Source organism: Cuculus canorus, chromosome 24, assembly GCF_017976375.1.
Source record: "Cuculus canorus isolate bCucCan1 chromosome 24, bCucCan1.pri, whole genome shotgun sequence".
Classification (NCBI taxonomy): Eukaryota; Metazoa; Chordata; class Aves; order Cuculiformes; family Cuculidae; genus Cuculus; species Cuculus canorus.
This window is the reverse complement of record NC_071424.1, coordinates 858,273-878,477: the sequence shown is the minus strand read 5'-3', so window position 1 is coordinate 878,477 and position 20,205 is coordinate 858,273. Positions and strand designations below refer to the sequence as shown.

Genomic DNA, 20,205 nt, shown 5'->3' with positions numbered 1-20,205 from the left:
GACAGCTCACCATCCTTAATGGGAGGTGGTTTGGGATAGCATCTATAGCTGTAGGGCCACGGCTTATTCTGCAGTCACAGCTCCTCTCCTGCCCGGCTCCAAAACCATCCTGGAGGCAGCCAGAGTACCTTCCCTTCAGCAAATCCCTTTGCTATCCACCTGGACTGCTCTACCACTCACCAGAAGGAGGTTCGTCAGCAAGTCAATGCCTTCCGAGTCCAGCCTGAGAGAAGGAGGAAATAAAAGAGCAGCATTATTGCACGCAGGAGACGTTGCAATCGTCAGTGCGAGGGCCAAGGGGCAGCCCGGACCCCCGGCGCATGGCTGCATTCAGCTGCCACCACCGCAAGGAGAACACAGAACTGGTCTCCCCAAGATCCCACCTACAACATTATGTGTCCCTGCTCCAGGAGGTACCTTGGGGCGTGATTTATTAACGGCTGAGCTCGGTACTGCATGAAATTGTAAGCTTTAAACTCCTCGCTGGACGTTATTCCAGGCCAGGTGTCTTCTGTTGGAGTTCCTAGGAGAGGGAGAGAAAGAAACCTGTCAGGTTCCTTTGGTGCAGAGAGAAGAGCCTCATCCATGCAAGTGCCAGCACTCTGCCCAGGAGACAGGGCACGAATTTCCCCAGGAGAATTGTCCCCAGGCTCTGCCAGGTCACCAAGGCTCTGCAGCAGCTCCCTGCGCCCTCCCAGCTCCTGCAGTCAACCACTGCCCTCGCGTGGGGGTCTGGGAGACAGCAGAAGACTCACCCAACAGCCTGAAGATCAAATGCAGCTCTTCTTTCACCGTGGAGCCCGGGAACATGGGCCGGCCGGTGACCATCTCGTAGTGGATGCACCCAACACCCCTAGAGCAGCAGCAGAGGCTCTGGGATTAGTGAGGGAGAAGCCCTGTGGATGTCCCACCACCCCTGGGCCAGGGCTGAGTTTCCTGGAGAGGGAAACGAGCTCCAGGAGCAGTGTCCCTTCTCTGCTACAGTAACCATCCATCCCTGATGTGGACAGTTTGCTCCAAAGACCCCAAGGGACAGGGAAAACCTCTGGGAGAGTCCACCACCCTCTGGTGTAACCACGCTGAGAACATGCATGATGCTGCACCGGCAGAAGGATAGAAACGCCCGACCCACCATCTCTGAGAACCTGCGAAGCTCAGTCTGGAGCTGTTGCTCACCACATGTCGATAGGTGTGGAATATTCAGTAGATCCCAGCAAGACATCAGGGGGACGGTACCACAGCGTGACCACCTCATTGGAATATGTTTTTGTAGGGACTGACTTGGCTCTGGCTAGTCCTGAGGGTGAAAGGGATGGGTATCAAGGAGCTGCAGACAGCTGCACCTCCTTGCACTGCTGCGTCTCCCCCAGAGAAGCCCACCGACCAAAGTCAGCCAGCTTGAGCTCTCCTCTCTCGTTGATGAGCAGGTTCTGGGGTTTGAGGTCTCGGTGCAGGATCTTTCTCCCATGACAATAAGCCAGCCCACGCAGCAGCTGGAACATGAAAATCTGTGGGGAAGAGAAGGGGTTTGCATTTAGAATCTCAGAAGAATCAAGGTTGGAAAAGATCTCTAAGGTCATCCAGGCTAACCATCAGTCCAACCCCACCGTGCCGACTAAACCATGTCCTAAAGCAACACAGTCACACATTTTTGGAACCCCTCCAGGGACGGAGACTCCACCACTGCCCTGGGCAGCCTCTTTAAGGGCTTCACCACTCTTTCGGTAAGGAAATTGTTCCTCATATCCACCGTCTTACCTTCACATTGTGCACGCTCATCAGGTTCCCACAGTTATCGAGGTACTGTTTGAGGTCGTTCTCCTGTAACAAAAAGCACTCATTAGCCTCTCCTTCTCTTGGGCCCCCATGATCCACCTGCAGAAAGGCAACCACGCCCTGTTCCCGCTGGAAGCTCCTCCAGACCCACCAGGTACTCGAAGACAAGGGTGAGAGAGTGCTCCGTGTGGATGATGTCGTGCAGGGTCACGATGTTGGCGTGTTTCAGGTTCTTCAGCAATGACACTGCAAGGAGAGGAGACAGCGAGTTGAAGCAGCAGGACCTGGACACTGCACAGCATCGTGATGTGGACCTGGACACCGTCAGCACAGGTTTATACCCCCGCCCGCACCACCCATCCCAAATCTGCTCGTGATCTGGCACTGTTCATGAGGGCTGTGACGGACAAAAGCCCCTCCTGCACTCACCTTCCCGTATGGCTGTGCAAGGTGCCCCTTCCTCGTGCTCCAGGCGGATTTCCTTCAGGGCAACGAGGTTTTCAGTCAGCTTGCTGCGTCCCTTGAAGACAGTGGCGTAAGTGCCCTGGGGGGAAGAGAGAAAATACATGCCATGCAGACCATCTGCCAGGGTGGCACAGTCCTGATGGAGCGCATAACGTTCATAGGAAGGATCATTCCATAGAACCACCGAATGGTTTGGGTTGGGTTGGAAGGAACCTCAAAGTCCATCCAGTTCCACCCCCTGCCATGGGCAGGGACACCTCCCACTGGCTCAGGGGCTCCAAGCCCCATCCAACCTGGCCTTGAACCCCTCCAGGGATGGGGCAGCACCACTGCTCTGGGCACCCTGGGCCAGGGCCTCCCCACCTGAACAGCAAAACATTTATAAGATCTCATCTCAATCTCCCCCCTTTCAGCTGAAAACCATTCTCCTCATCCTATCCCTGCCCTCCCTGATCCAGAGCCCCTCCCCAGATTTCCTGGAGTCCCTTAGAGCAAGCTGCTCTAGGGTCTCCCCAGAGTCTTCTCTTCTCCAGGCTGGGCAACCCCAACTCTCTTAGTCTGTCCTCTTATGGGAGGTGCTCCAGCCCTTGGATCATCTCTGTGGCCTCCTCTGGACTCAATCCAGCAGATTCATACCCTTCCTGTGCTGAAGACTCCAGAACCTGACACAGGGCTCCAGGTGAGGTTCCATTAGAGTGGAGTAGAAGGGGAGAATCCCCTCCCTCATCCTACTGGTCCCACTGCTCGTGATGCAGCCCAGGGTACAGGCATCTACTCACCTCTCCCAGTTTGTCCAGTTTAACATAGGTTTCCATCTTCCCAAATCCAATATCTGACTGTAAGAGAGAAAGAAAAGCATCACTGGGAGATACCTCCTCTGGGGGAAGGTGAAGGCTGCTGGGCAGTAACAGCTTTGGGGGCAGCTCACTCAAGGCAGAGCTGATCTAAGTACACAAAGTCTGTTCCTTTCCCAGAGAAGCAGTGGAGGCGACCGGAGAACGTATCACAAACCCTTCACAACCACCTGGCTGCTCGATGGCACCTGCACCCCACACCCCAGGGCGGCCGCAGCCGGCACAGCGAGACTTACAAGAGATGCCCGTCGGGACATCCTGCTGAGGGGCTTGGGGAACTCTGGGCTCTCCATCTGCAGCTTCTGCAAGAACTCGGGGGGCAGGCGGATGTCCATGGGCAGGGAGAGACGCTTGCTGACATCCTGCGGAGAGGGACAGAAGAGCAGGTGATGAATCATAGCATCACAGAATGGTTTGGGTCAGAAGGGACCTTAAAGCCCATCCAGTCCCAACCCCTGCCATGGGCAGGGACACCTCCCACTGGATCAGGGGCTCCGAGCCCCATCCAACCTGGCCTTGCAGCTGGTGAAAACACCGCAGAGATATCCAAGGGGAAGAGCTGTCTCACCAGAGCTGGTATTAATGGCAAAGCAATGGGAGCAGCATCTGTGGGACCCTTAATCACAGGAAAAGGGCAAGTGTGAGTGCAGTTCGTGCATGGCAATGCGCACTGGGCTTTGTCGGGTGCCACGGGAGTCGTGCCGAGCGTACCCAAGAGGGCGTCACAGCTCGTGTCTGAGAGTGCCTCACAAATCAAACACCGCCTCTTCCAGCCAACAGGGAGGTGACAACCAGATCTTGCCACATCCTTTCTGCCCACCCCAGCCTGCAGCAGTACTCGCCTCCATGGAGAAGCGGCGCTGGTTGTTGGTGCGGTAGCGCACAGCCATCGGGGACTGGTCTTCCACCTCGGAGGGGGAGATGGGGCTGGTGTCTGCTCGGAAGTCCCTGCCCAGGTGTCCCAGCTGCAGGTGCCCTTGAGCTAGGTCTGAGGGCAAAGAGAAAGGAGAGTGAGCTGCTGGAGAGGTAGCAGGGGTGTCAAGACCCAAAGCACTTTGGAGAAAAGAGTGAGAACAGAGCAGGGAGGTCCAGAGACGCCCTGGGGCCGTGGCAAAGTCTTCTTCCTTCTCTATATCCTGGAGACAGAGGGAACACCTGCTTTTTCTCCAGACACCTTGTGCACCACCATCACTGCAGCTCTGCTCAGCAGCACCCCCAGAGCACCCCCAGGCCCCTGCAATGAAGGTCTCTTGCAGATGGGGAGGGGGATGCAGACAGGGGAGTTGCTTCACACCCAAGGCCACCCAGATTCCCACGTCCCAGTCCCGTGCTCAGCCTGCCCAGCGGCTCACTCCTCCTTCTCCGCAGCAGCACAGGGGTTTACAGGGGTGAATATATCCATCTTAACTTCCCAGCCTTATCTTCACCAACGGCACCTTAGACAAAACACACTATGGGCTTTAGGAACACCAAGGCCCGTGGCTCTGCATCCCTCGGTGCCAAAGCAAAACGGAAGGAGCGCCCTGCCTCTGGAGAGCTTACAAGCACATGGACCTAATCTGCTTCAGGAACCACCAAAACAGACATCAGGGGACTCCTCTCCAGCGATTTGACTGTTTCTCAGAAGAAGGTGTTTGGGATTAAAGGCTGTGGAGTCTTTCATTGCCAAACAAAGCACCCCGGGCTTTCCTGCTCCAACCTGCGTTTAGCAGACACGCAGTCCCGAGAAGCACAAAAGCTCTCTTGAAAAGCAAAGCAGCTCAGGAAAACAGCTCTTCGCTTGGGACTCCAGGTGTTAAGCCTCACCAAACCCAAGAAAGCCTGAAAGAAGCAAGAAATCAGAACAAAATAAGCCATTGAGCTCCCTCTGGTCTTCAGCCTGAGGCTTGCACTTAAACCTCCCCACTCTGTAATTAACAGCTGGTTGGCAGGAACATTCTGGCACGCACAGACCCAGAGAGCAGCAGAGCGAAACACCGAGGAGTTCAAGGCAGGTCGCCTGGACCCTGGGCAGAGACAGCACGAGGGGGATGGTTTTCAACTGAAAGAGGGGAGATTGAGATGAGATCTTAGTGAGAAATGTTCTGCTGTTCAGGTGGGGAGGCCCTGGCCCAGGGTGCCCAGAGCAGTGGTGGCTGCCCCATCCCTGGAGGGGTTCCAGGCCAGGTTGGATGGGGCTTGGAGCCCCTGATCCAGTGGGAGGTGTCCCTGCCATGGCATGGGGTGGAACTGGATGGGCTTTGAGGTCCCTTCCAACCCAAACCATTCCGTCATTCTACAATTCAGAAGGAGGCAGCACTAACTGGCTGTGCTGGGGTGGAGGAGCAGCAGCACCCCAAGGGCTGGGGGCATCTCCCTCCGGAAAGGTGTGGGGCCAAGCAGGCATGACCATTTTGCCCCTTCCTAGTGGTCACAGCTCTTTCGTCTCTCGTTTAAACTTTGCAGCTCCCCTCCACATTAGCAGTGGCCCTGCCACCAAGGATCCGTGCCTTCCACTGCTGTCATCTGCAGTCATTCCCCCACAGCAAGGAGGAATGTTGTAGGAGGAAAACTCACCCCTGTGATGCCCCAGGCTGAGCCAGCGAGCCCTGCCCCTTGCCAAGCCCCTGCCCTGAGCAGCACGGACACAATCCCCCACTACACCTAATGCAGATATCAGCTACGGATCCCGATGCGCTCAGGCAGCCAGCGATGATCTCATATCTAAAGACCGGAGAGGGAGGGCTGGCTTTCACGGGGCAGTGAGCAGGATGAGGACCTGGCTGCAGTTTGCTCATCTGATGGATGAGAGGTGGCAGGCAAGTGACCTGGGAGAAGATGCAGTTTTGTGCCATGGGGACTGGGGGACCGAGGGAGCTGTGATCTGAGGGATGCAGGGCTGCCTTGACAGACAAACCCGCACCTAAGTCAGGGTTCAGCCCGGGTGTAAGCGTCTGAAACAGTGCCAGAAGCTTTTGGGCAGACAGACGAGAAGGAGGCAGAGTCACCTCTTCTCCCAGGACTGCTGTGGAACCCTGGTTCCTGTCTCTTTCTCACCATCTGTTTCATAGACTCAGAATCACTGAGGTTGGGAAAGATTTCTTAACCTCACCCAGTCCAACCATCAGACCAACTCCACCGTGACGACTAAACCACGTCCCAAAGTGCCAGGGACACATGGTGTTTGAACCCCTCCAGGGATGGGACTCCCCCACTGCCCTTCGCAGCCTCTGTCATTAACGATTTTTTTCCTAACATTCAATCTAAACCTCCGCTGGTGCAACTTGAGGGCATTTCCTCTCATCCTATCCCTTGTTACTCGGGAGAAGAGACCAACACCCACCTCACCACAACCTCCTTTCCAGGAACTGCAGAGAGTGACAAGGTCTCTCCTGAGCCCCCTTTCCTCCAGACTAAACAGCCCCACGTCCCTCAGCCGCTCCCAGAATCCCTGGGCTCCAGAACAGGGGGACAGTTGTGCAGGAACACTCAGGAAACTTCCCCTGAATTGCCCACAGGTATAAATTTAACATGGATCCATTAAATTGGATCAAATCTTTTTTAACTTGCTCACTTCCTAAACAAATTATCTGAAAGAAAAAAAAATAAAAATATCTGGGCATTCCAACACATGCAAAGGGGAACGGGATATGGAAAAGCTGTGAACTATCACAGGAGGGGAAAAGCACATAAAAATACACAGAAAGTGGGGGGAGAGGTGTTTTGACTGCCCTGGGGCCAGACCAGGAGAGGCTCAGCACTGGGGGGTACCCAGTCCTGCAGATCTGGGTTGGCCCCTGGGCTTGGGGGACCTCGCTGGGCGCTTGCGGGAGGAGACGTGAAGCTGTGGGCGTGCAAATGCGAGGGCCTGTTTGATTCTGCTCGGCATTTCATGTGGGTTACGGTGAGTCCCGGCACTCCGCACATAATGAGGCTGCATGGGATATCAAAGCAAATTAAAGTGAGACCACAGACACGGCGGCTGCCTTTGACGAATCTACCGCCTTCTTTTATAAATATATTTAAACACTGTCTCTGCCAAAACAAGCTTTGATCTCCCAAGGAAAGGGGCCAGAACCCTTCACTGCTTGCCTGACTCCTAACTTTTAATTACTTTGCTAAGTGTGAACTCTCCTCTTGTAGCTCTGTTACACTCAGATCTCGGATTATTCATCCCCCTTCCTTCACCTCAGCATCACTTCTTCATGCCCTTGGGCTCTAAAGGCCATTGTTGGCTCTGGTTTATGCCACTGCAAAATGGGAGTTGCAGAGGCTTTGCAGCCCCAACACTGAGACCTTATTCAGCCTCAGAGGACAGACCCGGCAGGAGCTGTTTTGGGGCAAAGCCTTGGCACAGAAATGAGCCACTGCTGGATGCCACCAGCTCTCATCAAAGCAAACGGGAGCAACCAAGACCTGATCCCTCTGAAAATCTGCAGTATGGAGAGGAATGTGTGACTGGGGAAGCCCAGGAAGAAAGGAAAGAGCACCTTAACGCGAGCCTGGAGTAAACATGAAGCTGAAAGAGGGCAGATTGAGATGAGATCTTGGGAAGAAACGTTTTCCTAACACTGGGGAGGCCCTGGAACAGGCTGCCCAGAGCAGTGGTGCTGCCCCATCCCTGGAGCGGTTCCAGGCCAGGTTGGATGGGGCTTGGAGCCCCTGAGCCAGTGGGAGGTGTCCCTGCCCACGGCAGGCATAGACCTGGGTGGGCTTTGAGGTCCCTTCCAACCCAAACCATGCCATGACTCTATGATCTCCGAAGGTGTGAAGACGGTGCTGGCCTTTGTCCAGGATATCAGACATTGCACAGACCCAGCCTGTGCTCTCCTTAGCCCAGGGGCTTTCTTCCACCTCTGCCTCTGCAGCCGAGAAAAGGCTGTGCTGCCCAGGGAGGGATGTGGGCAGCGGGAAGGGGTACCGGATGCTCCAAGGAAGGCTGCAAGGACACCAGGCTCTGACAACAGACACTCCCCTCCCCTCTCTCCATCACCAGACTCTGCCAAGGTGACATTGCCTGAGATGGGATGTGTCCAGGCTGGAAAACTGTTTGCTTTTCCATTTGCCAGCTCAGCTTCTCTCAAGCCTCCTTTTATCAGCCACAGTGGCTGAAAGAGAGGTCACGAGTGTGACAGGATGGAGAGGTCAGGGCTGGGGATTTCCCACCACACCAACAACAGAAGAGGCAGGTTTGTACCCACAAGAAAGCCTTCCCTTGTCCCATCACCAGACTCAGAGCAGCTCTACACATGCTTTTGGAGCATCTCATGAAGAGGTTTCTAGCCTGACCTCCCTCAGGGCAGGCGGAGGACACCACTCTTCTCCCCCAGGAAGGTGGAGGCACTCACAGCCACCTAAATGTAGGATCTGCAGACTGCCACGACCTATGGATGCTGATAACCTGTGACTGCTGATGCTGGAGGGAAAAAAAAACTGCAAGAAATTCCCTGAGGAGCTGTGTGAGGTGGTGAAAGGAAAAATGATGTGCGGTTGTGATTAGCACTCTGTCCCGGAACAAGTGATCGCAGTGCTGAACTGCCACGGGTCAGCAGCTCACCGGGAGAGAAAGATGACTGCAGGCAAGCCTGGTGCCATGCAGGGCAGAGACAGCCCCAGACAGTCCAGAGATCCTGAGCGGGGAAGGTGAAGCCTGAAAGAAAGCTTTTTCCTGTTTCATGAGGAAGAGAAGCAGCACAAGGGAGACGGCCATACCTCTACCCTCAGCTCCACTACCAGTACAACTGTACCAAAGTCATTTTGCCTCTTTACAACTTGATTTCGTAGAATCATAGAACAGGTTGGGTTGGAAGGGAGCTAAAAGCCCAGCCAGTTCCACCCCTGCCATGGGCAGGGACACCTCCCACTGGATCAGGGGCTCCAAGCCCCATCCAACCTGGCCTGGAACCCCTCCAGGGATGGGGCAGCCACCACTGCTCTGGGCGACCCTCCCCACCCTCACAGCAAAACTTTTCTTCCTAAGATCTCATCTTTCACCTTAAAACCATTCCCCGTCTCCCTACCCTTCCGCTCCTGACCAAGAGCCTAAAGCATCTGAAGCGTAACGCTCGCACACCATGGCCAAAGGCCTCCTCGCCCCGGGATGCTGGAGCTCTGCCCCTGGCACCGATGCCTCCCGCCTCCCCCTGCCGAGACCCAACAAGTCCTCCAGGCTCAAAGCGGTGGGGAAAGAGCTCACAGCCAGGAGGGGTTTATTAACCAGCCAAAGAAACGCCTCAGACAAACGCGGCTGTCAGGGCTCTTCGTAAACAACAGCCGCAGCCAGCAGGAGACGGAGATTAAGGGCACCGTGGAGGTGACTTCTCAGAGTTGTTTACAATCCCCATGGGAAACTTAATCAAGAGATCTTGGGCAGGAGGGAGCAGGAACAGGGTGGTGGGTATGGTGGGAGCCGTGTGTTTCACAGCGTGGGAGAAGGTTAGGGTGCAAACTGGGACTCGTGCACCAGGAGAGGGGCACCGGGGAGGGAGAGCCGTGGCATCGGGCCAGGACGTGCTGCATCCATGTGGGGAGGGAGGCGCTGAACCGGTGGGGGCTGCCCCTGCTGCAGTACCTGAGGATTTGTACCCCACGGGGTGCTGCTGGCACATCCCGAGCCCCTCATGCATTCCTGGGTCCAGTCATGAGGACCATCCCTATGCCACAGTCTAGTATCGGTCCAACCCTTACCCATGGCGTCGAGAACACCATTGGTCCTGGCCCCGGGCTCAGCCTGCCCCGAGTTTGCTCTTATTCCTTCCTGGCTACCTCAGGAGCAAAAATAGATGGGAGGGTGGGCAGATGCTGCTTGCGCCTGTTTGCCATTCAAGGGCAAAAGAAGAACCGTGACCAACACTTCATTAAAGCAGAACGGAGAAACCATTGCACGGCGGAGATAACGAACCCAGGCTCAGACATCCCAGAGCAGAGGTCCCCCAAGGAAGGCCACAGCAGGAGCAGCTGTCAGCGCCAGGAACTTTCTTAGCCTCGCACCATTTTATCCTCACAGCTTCCACACATCTAATTAAGGGCTCAAGTCTAATTATAGCCCTTGCTGCTTGCTAGGGTGTGAGGGGAGGGGGCCGTGTAGGAACAGCGAAGGAGGCTGTGAAGGGATGTTGCTCAGGGCAGCCTGGGTGTCTGGAGGGATAAAGAAGAGCATCAGGAGCTGCAGGAGCGAGGAAAGCCAGCTCTAAATTAGGTTACTGCATCTCTCCTTTCAAGCAGGTTAGCTGGCAGAGAGACAATCCCTTGCTGCTGGGGCAGATGTAAGTGCCAGGCAATTACATCATGGGCTCAGCCCCTCCTTGCAGCAAAAGTTTCTAGCAATTGTGGCTGCAGGGTGAGGGGGAAAAAAAAAAAAAGAGTTTGAATGTGACTTGAGTGGAGCTGAGGGCGCTGACACATGAATGGGCTGCACTGTGGCAAAGAGAGTCGTCTTGGCAGGCGGCAGCAGCAAATGACGTGATCGCCAGGAGCAGCTCAGCCGTGCACCCGCAGCAGTGAATTTACCCCCGGATGAATGCAATCTAACTTTATCAGGTTTCCAAACACCTGCCTGTCAGCAGCAATGCCTGCTTGCCCATGCATAGCGACCTCGGCTGCGATCTGCTCCAACTTTACGCCTCCGGCGTTGCCTCCCCCTCGATATGCCCGTGGCTGGAGAAGCAGAGCCTGCCCCAGCCTGCAGTCTGTTTGCAGAAGGGATGTGCCCTGTTCAGCTCACGGAGGTGTTAACCCTAAGCCTCCCTGCTCCCTGGCACCTTGAAAACTGCACACCAGGAGAAGGCTGTGGGTCCAGGAGCAAGGGATGGGTTAGCAAGCCCCAGATGCTCCCCTAAACAGAGAGAGCATCCGCTTTGGTGTGGTGGAAGGGTCAGCTTGCAGCTCTGGAGGGGGCTCAGACACTGCAGTCACTTTTGGGCAGGCAGGAGGAGATCCCACGCTTTCCCACTCTCTACCTTAACCGCAGCTGTGCTGTTCCTCTCCGTTTTGTGCAAACACCTTCCCCTCCTATAAGGCTTTCGTTACGCAAGTATAAATCTCTCTTCAGATCAGATTTAACGACAAGGTACTATTAATTCTGCTGGATAGCTGGGGAAAGCGAAGGGGCAGTAACATTCCACGTGTCAACACACCCAGAGCAAAGCCTGGAGGGCTGCAGTGGAGATGCTTGCTGGCAGCGCTGACCCCGGATGCTCCCAGCCAGCCCTAGCAGGGCCCAGGGGCTCCTTACCTTCATTCCTCCGGTTGTTGAGCTGGTTGAACTGCTCCGTGAACTCTGTCAGTGACTCCTCGATGGTCTCTGTCCGTGGAACTGAGAGTGAAAACCTCCGCTTGAAGTTTTTCATCTTGTTCATTTTACCTTGTGCTGCGAGGGACGTCGGAGCCCTGCGGGGAAGGGAAAAGGGCAGGTTGAGAGGGTTGGATGCTGCACAGGATGGCGCCCCACTCCTCAGCTCCTGCTCTTTGGGGCTGGCAGCACCCGGACCCAAAATTCCCCTGCTGTGGATCTTCAGGGATCCCCCGGGATGTTCTCTTTTCCGAGGCACTGCTGCTGTGTTAGAGCAAAAGAGGAGCCACGCGGCCACTTGAGGAATCGGGTTCCTTGTGTGTTTAACAGTCAACTGTGGTCAAGAGGTGCAGGGGGCTTTTACGAGCTGGGTTTCAGAGGTGAGCCCAGCACGGGGCTGTACACACTGAATCATGAGAACCAGCATAGGCTGCACTCTACAGCATCTGTGGAAGCTCTGAGAGTGCCTGGAAAGCAGGGCAGAAATAGAAAGAAAGCAAGAAAGAGTAAACCGTGCTGGAAAAGATTCAGTACTGCACTCCTCCCTGCACAAGGAGGCACCTCTCCACTGACAGCTTGGTCTCTGCTTTGTCCTTGCAAGAAAGGCTTCCTGAGCCAGCAGCAAAACTCTGAGAGGACGCAGTACCCGCTGGCGGAACCCCGAGAGCCACAGCAACGGGAGATGCTCCGAGCTCACAGCTTGCTCACAAGCTCTTGAATGATTCATCCTGTATGGGCATCAGAATCGCCTTAGCCAGGGATCTGATTAGAGCAATAAACCCCTTAAAGGAAGAAACCCCTCAAGGGGCACATGGCGAAGTGTGCCGAGACTGAGCAGTGAGCAGGCGGAGGGAGATTGCTCTGGGCATCTCAGAGCCACACGTGACTTTGCCTTCTCTTTGGCTCTTGCCAGGCCTGTCCGAAGCTCAGCACACAGACAGGACCGGGCTGCAAGAGCTCTCTCTGCACAGTTTGGTTTTCCCATCAGCCTTGATGCTCTCAGGTGTTGTTCCTCCTGCTGAGCACAGACCTAGCAAACAGCCAATGCTCCTCGCTCCCTGGACTTGCGGATATCGGTGTCTCACCCCCAACCAGCCTCAGTTCTGCTGCTTCCAGTCCCAAGCGCCAGGAGGTTTGAGTCTCTCCCTCTCCTCTTCCCGATATGCTGAATGCTGGGCTGCTCTTCCACCAGCCTTTCCAGTCTCAACCCTCCAACCTGTCTGGCAGGGGATTTTCCATTAACAGCACTGGACTGCTTTAATGCTATTCTCACCCAGCAGGGTGAGATTTCAAGAGGAAAATCATCCCTTGGTACCAAACAGGCAGCAACAGCTACACAGAGTGGTTCTTTCCTGCACCAACACATGCATCCCGTAACCTCTCCCGCATCCCCGGAGCAGGTAGTACCCCCTGTTCCTGGGTGTCCCAGCTGCCAGCTGAGCAGCCCTCTTCCCCACCGACCTCTCTACTCCTTCCCAGCCCCCTCCTAGCTTATCCGCACAAACAAACGGTGATCACATTCCAGACTGATGCGATCAGACATAGCATCCGGGAGCTAATGCATCAGGTCGCCAGAGCAACGGGAACACTTGGGTTGACATGCCTGCATCTGAAAGCTTAAAAGATTATCCATCAGCAATACAAACACTCCGTTTGCCTGTCTGCCAGCTCTGCTGTGAGGCATGGCACTCCGCGGTGGGTGCAATCCCCTGAAAATCCTGGGATTCACCTGAATCCTGGGATCTCTCACCGTCAATGCTGCGAAACCCTAGTACTGAAGGCTCGCCAGCAATGTTTGCGTACCTGGAATCAGGGCTGGGGTGGGAAGGGAAGCTGGAAGCTGCTTTGAGTTGTGAAGCACGTCAGGAGGACGCCAGGCACATCCATATCAGGCTTCAGACATTTAAATGATTTCTCGGCACTACAGAAGCCTGCTTTGACAACAAAGATTCTGGCACTAGTGAATGCAGCACTGACAGAGTTTCCACGCTGGTGCTTCCATCATAGAATCATGGAATGGTTTGGGTCCAGAGGGACCTCAAAGACCATGCAGTTCCAAGCCCATGCTATGAGCAGGGACATCTTCAACCTGATCAGGTTGCTCCAAGCCCCATCCAACCTGGCCTGGAATACCTCCAGGGATGGAACAGCCACAGTTTCTCTGGGCAACCTGGGCTAGAACCTCCCTGCCTTCACAGGAAAACATTTCTTCCCAATATCTCATCTCAATCACCCCTCTTGCAGCTGAAAACCATTCCCCCTCGTCCTATCCATGCACTCTCTGATCAAGAGCCCCTCCCCAGCTTTCCCAGAGCCCCTTTCAGTCCTGGAAGCTGCTCTAAGGTCTCCCCGGAGCCTTCACTTCTCCAGGCTGAACAACCCCAACTCTCTCAGCCTGTCCAAGTCTCCAGGCAGTGCTGTTCCTTCTGCTTGACGATTGCTTTGGAGACCATTTTCCCAGCCCACGGCTCTGACCTGGCTCCCTGCCTTGCAAGCTGAGCAAGTTTTAACTGAGGCACTGCTGGTGTGTGGAAATGAGGGTGGTGAAACGCTGGTACTGGTTGCCCAGGGAGGTAGCAGAGTCCCCATCCCTGGAAACAAGAGCAAGCCACACTGCAGCAGCAGAAGGTCCTGGGAAGGTGCTCAGCGTGAGCTGCTGCGCAATTCCTCCTCAGACAATCCCCTACCAAGCCAATCCATCACCTCCAGAAGGGTCCTCAACTTCAGGACGAGGGAAGATACAAGGAATATAAAAGATACTCCATCTCCAGGTGAATGAAGAAGCAGATGAGAAGAAAGGGTCCTGCCATCTCCCTCCCCACCCATTCGCTTTCCTCAAAGCGGTGTGAGTGGTTTAGAAGGCAAACACCTCAGCATGAACAACAACTTGTGCTCCACAAATTGCAGTAGGGATCCTTCTCCCCCCCATAGTGGAGCGCTAGCAGCTACAGGCTGCTAAATATAAACCTCCTCGGAGAGGAAGTGGGGTGGGGGTAAAAATAGCACCGACATCGCTCGCTACCTCTCTTGCTATGCCTCATGCAGCCTCTCCTGCCCTCTGCTCATTATCTTTATGGCTCTGTGCAATTGTGGTTGTTTTTTTCCAGCTAGACCTGGCCCTACTTGGCATCTGGTGATGGGGTTCACATGAAAGCATTTGTCAGCAGGAATTTATGGGACTGTTCTTGTTCCCAGCCCTCCAGCTCTTCCCAGAGAGGAATTCATCCTGCCCCGAGTGGCTGTTGGGATCCAGGTGCCTCAAAGCCGGGTTTTGTTCCCCTTCTGTAAGCACAGCATCTCCCCCCTGCATGCCAGAAGGCTGCAGCGCATCCCAGGGCAGTCAGTGCAGGGTCCCTGGGGGCACCCCTCCCCACACACCTCCCTGGGCAGCACAAGGGGCTTCTTCCACCCTCCAGCTGCATTTCTTTGTAGACGAGACACCCCCTTTTACAGCCAAACTGAGCAGCCCAGCCCTTTCCCTGGCCTGGATTTCAAAGGAAGACTTGCTAGAGACTGCCTCTTGTTCTCCAACACCTTTAGGGCACTAAAGGAAGCAGAGGCATTCATTGACTTTTAGAGGGAAACTGACACTTGCAAAGCAAAGCAATGACATCATTTGTTTTAGAGCCTGAAGGATCTCCAAGGGCATTACAGCAGCCCCTGGACTGTAGTCAGCTCTAGGATGGAAAGCCGGCTGACGAACAACACGCAGAAACATGATGTTGCCTGGATGCGACGGGAAGAAGCAGTCTAAAGTGGCAAGAAGGAATTTAGGCATCAACAGGTACAAATGAAATCACTCGTGTTGGAATTCAGCCAAGGCAGAGGGATTAAAGCCAGCAGTGTGAATGATCTGCATTTACTGTAATAGAGTCAGATAGTAAATACTTGGCTAAAACACTTCAAAGAGCCCAAAGCTGAATCCCGTCAGGAAAGCTCCTCACATGATCAAGACAAGATGTTAGGGATTCTTTAAGCCCTGTACTCAAAGCCGTGTTCACTGCACCGGCAACAACTGCACTCCTTATTTTCCAGTGAACTGTTCCCACAGGCACTCGGGCTGGGATTCTCCACAGGAATCTCTCCTGCATTTGCACAGCAACTCCTGCCGACTCTCTGCTGTGGGATGCAGGAGGCACAATTTTAGGCATGACAATCTTAGGCACAGAGAAACCATCGTGAGCGTATGAAACTGTCCCTTCACCCCTTCAGCGCACTGCACGGGCTCAGAAGAAAGGCTTTCATGCAAGAACCGCTTCATTGCTTTGCACAGATGAGGAGTGGCTCCATTTTCTCCTTACCATTTTAATAGACTCCTGTCCCCATTTCCCAGCTGGAAGGGTGGAAGGCTTGGAGGGAATGTCCTGAGCTGGAAGGGACCCACGAGGACCATCGAGTCCAGCTCCTGTCCCTGCACAGGACAGCCCAACATCCACACCGTGTGTCTGAGGGCATTGGCCAAATGCTTCTGGAATATTGTCAGGTTTGGCACCGTGACTGCTTCCCTGGGAGCTGCTCCAGTGCTCCACCACCCTTTCGGGGAAGAAACTTTTTCCCATGTCCAACCTAACCCTCCCCTGGCATCTTCCTGCCATTCTGCCCTTCCTGACACTGTGATGAAGCTGCAGAGCACGAGGAGGTCTCTCCCCTCAGTCTCCTCTTCTCCAGGCTGAACAGACCCAGTGACTTCACCCACCCCTCACACACATTCCCCTCCAGACCCTTCACCAACTCCTCTGGATGCTCTCCAGGAGCATCAGATCCTTTTTATCCCGTGGCCCCAGAACTGCCCCCAGTGCTCAAGGTGGAGCCGCCCCAGTGCGGAGCAGAGCGGGACAATCCCGTCCCTCGCCCGGCTGGCGATGCCGTGCTGGATGCAGTGTTTGAAAAGTATGCTCTTAAAGCTTTTTTTTCTTTTTTTTTTTTTTTTTAATCCCCAGACAGATTAGCAGTTGTGTTTACAAGCCAAAATGAACAGTCCTGTTCAACACTTACGGCTCACGCTAGCGTTGATTCACTCCCGCAAGTATCAGAGGAATGGTGAATTCTGATCGCACAGCCCTGTTTGCTCTGCAAACACAGCTCTCATGCAACACTGCGTGCGGCTACAGGGCTAAACAAACAACGAATCGAGGCACCAGCTGAAGACGTGCCCCTCCTCACACGGCAAGGCATGGGGACAAAAGTCAGACCCGACAAAAGCTCACCGGCACAGCCCACGTGCCCGGCCGCCGTCTCCACCAGCCGGGCTCTGCTTCGGGCCGCCGATGGGCTCCTTCTCAAGCTCCAGCTCAGAGAAGGGGCAGAGAAAAGTCACAGGAGCTGCCAAACCCACCGCATGCTGCAAGAGGGGAGATTGAGACAAGATCGTAGGAAGAAATGTTCTCCTGTGAAGGTGGGGAGGCCCTGGCCCAGGGTGCCCAGAGCAGTGGGGGTTGCCCCATCCCTGGAGGGGTTCCAGGCCAGGTTGGATGGGGCTCGGATCCAGCGGGAGGTGTCCCTGCCCGTGGCAGGGGGTGGAACTGGATAAGCTTTAAACTTCCTTCCAACCCAAACCATGATTCTATGATTACGATTCTATGCAAGCGATGGGAAAGGTTTGAGCCCTCCACAGTACACATTCCTGTGAACACAGGATCTCGGCACAACCCAAATTCCTCCTCCACTCCCAATGTCCCCAGCAGGGCCAGAGCCAGGACCTCAAGAAGCGTAAAGGCAGGGGACATGGAGAGACTTGGGGCTGTTCTGGGGAGATCACAGCACGCCGAGGATGACTCTAACACACATCCAGGCTATGCCAAATTTTCTGCAGCAGCTGGGAATCCTACAGGGGCAAGGTTGGAGGGGCAGGGAAGGATATCAGCCCCTGACCACCAGATGAACATCTCCTCATCTGCTCAGCTGTCAGCACGAAATCCTTCCCTGGGGTAACAATCTCCCAGCCACTCCCTCTCCACGACAGATGCTGCTCAACACCGTCCAGTGCTGGGGTAGATTAGTTCAGATGGAGAGAGGCTGCTCTGAGCTGCAGCGAGGACCAGCACAGCCCTGCAGAGCTGGGACCATGTACCGCTCAGCCTCCAGGACGCGCAGGGCGCCCTGTCCATCAGACAGAGCCCTCTGCACAATTACTCTCCTCAAAAGGTGAGTGATGAAGGGCATGAGCAAGGCCAGCCCTCCTCCACACATATTTGCCTCCCACCGCTCAGCTCTGCTATTCATGGGGACATTTCTCTCCTACACAGGGAGCAAAGCCCCTGCCAGGAGGTCAAGGTCTGCGGGGAAGGGAGTGCAATCAATTCCTATTAATCTACAGGAGCCCTGTAGCAAAGAGCAAAGCCATCATCCAGGGTAGCGACCGCGCTGGGTGTGATTGGAAAAGGAACTTTGGGTCTCCAGGGATTTAGCCCATCCTTGCAGTGCAATTTCTTTTCCTCCTGTGCTGCTGGCTTTCATGATCACAAATGCAGTTCACAAGGAATGTGATTACGGCAGCCAGGAGATGACTGTCCTGCCTCCTCACGTCTGCAGTTTGAAGGAGGTTTGGGAGGAGAAACAATCCTGTAGCGAATGCCAAGACTGGCTCCCACACTGGCTCTGACCCTCTTGGCATGCCTCGTTTTCCCAATCTAAATCATGAACAACAACATATCCTTCCTCCCTTCCAATTTATTTGCATTTTCCTCGGTTGCGAGATCCTTGCAGGCAGGAGCTCGGTTTGTGGGGTGCACAGCATGCAGCACAACAGGTTTCCATCCCTCATTCGCAATTACAGCCATGGTAAGTTGTTAAGAGACGACGATGCAGGCAAAGCATAAGCCACATGGAGCATGTACAGAGGCATCACGATAGCCTGGGAAGAGTGAATGCTATGGAAAACTTCATAGAATCATAGAGCTGTTAAGGTTGGAAAAGACTTCTAAGCTCATCCAGTCCAACCATCAGACCAACACCAGCGTGACAACAAAACCATGTCCCCAAGTGCCACGGCCACATATTTTTTTAACTCCTCCAGGGATGGGGACTCCACCACTGCCCTGGGCAGCCTCTGCCAGGGCTTCACCACTCTTTCAGTGAAGAAATTGTTCCTAATATCCAATTTAAACCTCCCCTGGCGCAACTTGAGGCCATTTCCTCTCATCCTATCACTTGTCACTTGGGAGCAGAGCCCAGCACCCACCTCAGCACAACCTCCTTTCTGGGAGCTGCAAAGAGTGATGAGGTCTCCCCTCAGCCTCCTCTTCTCCAGGATAAACAGCCCCAGGGCCCTCAGCTGCTCCGCTAAGACTTGTGCTCCAGATCCTGCAAGTCCAGCCTCTGGAGACTTTATAACCTGAACTTGATGGATGAGTGAGAGTGGGAAGGAAAACCGTTTTGCTAGATGCTCAGTTCCAGTCTCGTTTGTCCCAGTCCTGACAATGAGCCCAGTAACAGGAGCACACAAAGGAGGTTTGTTCTGCCTTTGTATATTTTGCCTTTCTCTGTGTCCACAGCCCTGTGCGACGCAGTCAGCAGTTCTCACTTGGCTCTTCCCTTTCCAGCTCTTGGTGAGATCAGGGCAGCTCCAAGGAAGGCATTAAAATGATGGTCATTATTCCAGCAGCTTCAAAACACTAGGCACTTATTCTTCAGCTGAGGCTAACCTGAGAAGAGTGTCCAGTGTTGGGCTGGAACAACAATAGACTGCTAACAGCCAGCGTGTTCATCCCAGTCACGGGTGGGAGCTCAGTGCTAGCATTGTCTGGGAGCAGTCCTGAGCCACCCCAAAGGTGGTTGTGTCAGCGCTTCCATGGTACGTTCATCATCTTCAGGGCATGAGTGGTCTGGTCTCACAGCTGCTGTAGATCAGCAGATCCCCTGCTCCACCCCATCAATCGCTGCTGGTTTGCACCAGAAGAGCAGGCAGTGGGAAACGAGCCTCAGCAAAAGCGCACAGTGCTTCACACAATCATAGAATCCCTAGGCTGGAAAAGACCTCCGAGATCATCAAGCCCAACCGGACCTGTCCACTACTAAATCATATCCTCAAGTACTTCATCTACCTGTCTTTTAAACACCTCCAGGAACAATGTTCTCCCTGGATGTTCTCCCTGGATGTTGTTCCTCCCTGGGCAGCCTGTTCCAGTGCCTGGACACAGCTCCAGTGCTCTGTTTCCCTCCAGAGCCCAATACAACGGCATCTGGCTCTGACAGAGATGCTCCCTTTGATTATCAATTTTGCTCCAGCAGCTAAGTTATTGAGACTTAATTTACAGTTGCTTGGGAATTCAGGGCACGCTTCCCATGGGTAACGTTCACCGTGACGGCAGCACTGCCTCGCTCGTATGGTGGTGCGAGACCACAACTCAGGAGACCTAAGCTGGATGTGACGCTTGGGAGCAAAGGGCTGTGCTGGGATCACCAGGGCAGCAGTGCTTTACACCTGAAGGTGCTGCTGATCGGCTGCATGATATTTAGCTGTTCCCTACCCTTCTCTGTGACTCACTTTCTCCTTTCATCCTTTTATTACACAGCAGGCACGTCCCTCACAACAAGCATCATACTGTGAACACCACGCTAGCTCAGGGATGAGCTACTGCAATATTAACACCATTATTGAAGAGGAACATTACCAGCAAAGGCCAGTCTGGTCCTTGCCTTTTACAACATTCAATTATTGACTGACAAATGACTAAGTCAATCCAAACTGCATCCAAGGCATATTGGCTCTTCCTGCTACATCGCAGGAGCTCGCTATGAAGCCTGCCTGCTCTTCACGAGCACCCTGGAGACCTGATGCCCTGTGTTGCCCTCTCCAAGCACCACCTCCCCGTTACCTGGCTGTCATGTCACACCCCAGAA

At 54.4% G+C, this 20,205-nt stretch overlaps 1 protein-coding gene across 5 annotated transcripts in view; it reads right to left on the bottom strand.

The window, feature by feature from the left end:
- The window catches only part of CDK18 (cyclin dependent kinase 18), a 46,606-nt gene that overhangs the window by 6,015 nt on the left and 20,386 nt on the right, over positions 1-20,205 (bottom strand). For all 5 annotated transcript variants that reach the window (XM_054087323.1, XM_054087322.1, XM_054087321.1 and 2 more), the window contains exons 2-13: positions 11,308-11,462; positions 3,938-4,083; positions 3,332-3,457; positions 3,021-3,077; positions 2,206-2,320; positions 1,928-2,022; positions 1,759-1,821; positions 1,385-1,508; positions 1,177-1,297; positions 756-853; positions 418-523; positions 181-223 (exon numbers count right to left, since the gene is read on the bottom strand). In XM_054087323.1, coding sequence (XP_053943298.1) covers positions 181-223; positions 418-523; positions 756-853; positions 1,177-1,297; positions 1,385-1,508; positions 1,759-1,821; positions 1,928-2,022; positions 2,206-2,320; positions 3,021-3,077; positions 3,332-3,457; positions 3,938-4,083; positions 11,308-11,431 — 1,218 coding nt within the window. In that variant the 5' untranslated portion in view covers positions 11,432-11,462. The remainder of the gene's footprint in view (positions 1-180; positions 224-417; positions 524-755; positions 854-1,176; positions 1,298-1,384; positions 1,509-1,758; positions 1,822-1,927; positions 2,023-2,205; positions 2,321-3,020; positions 3,078-3,331; positions 3,458-3,937; positions 4,084-11,307; positions 11,463-20,205) is intronic.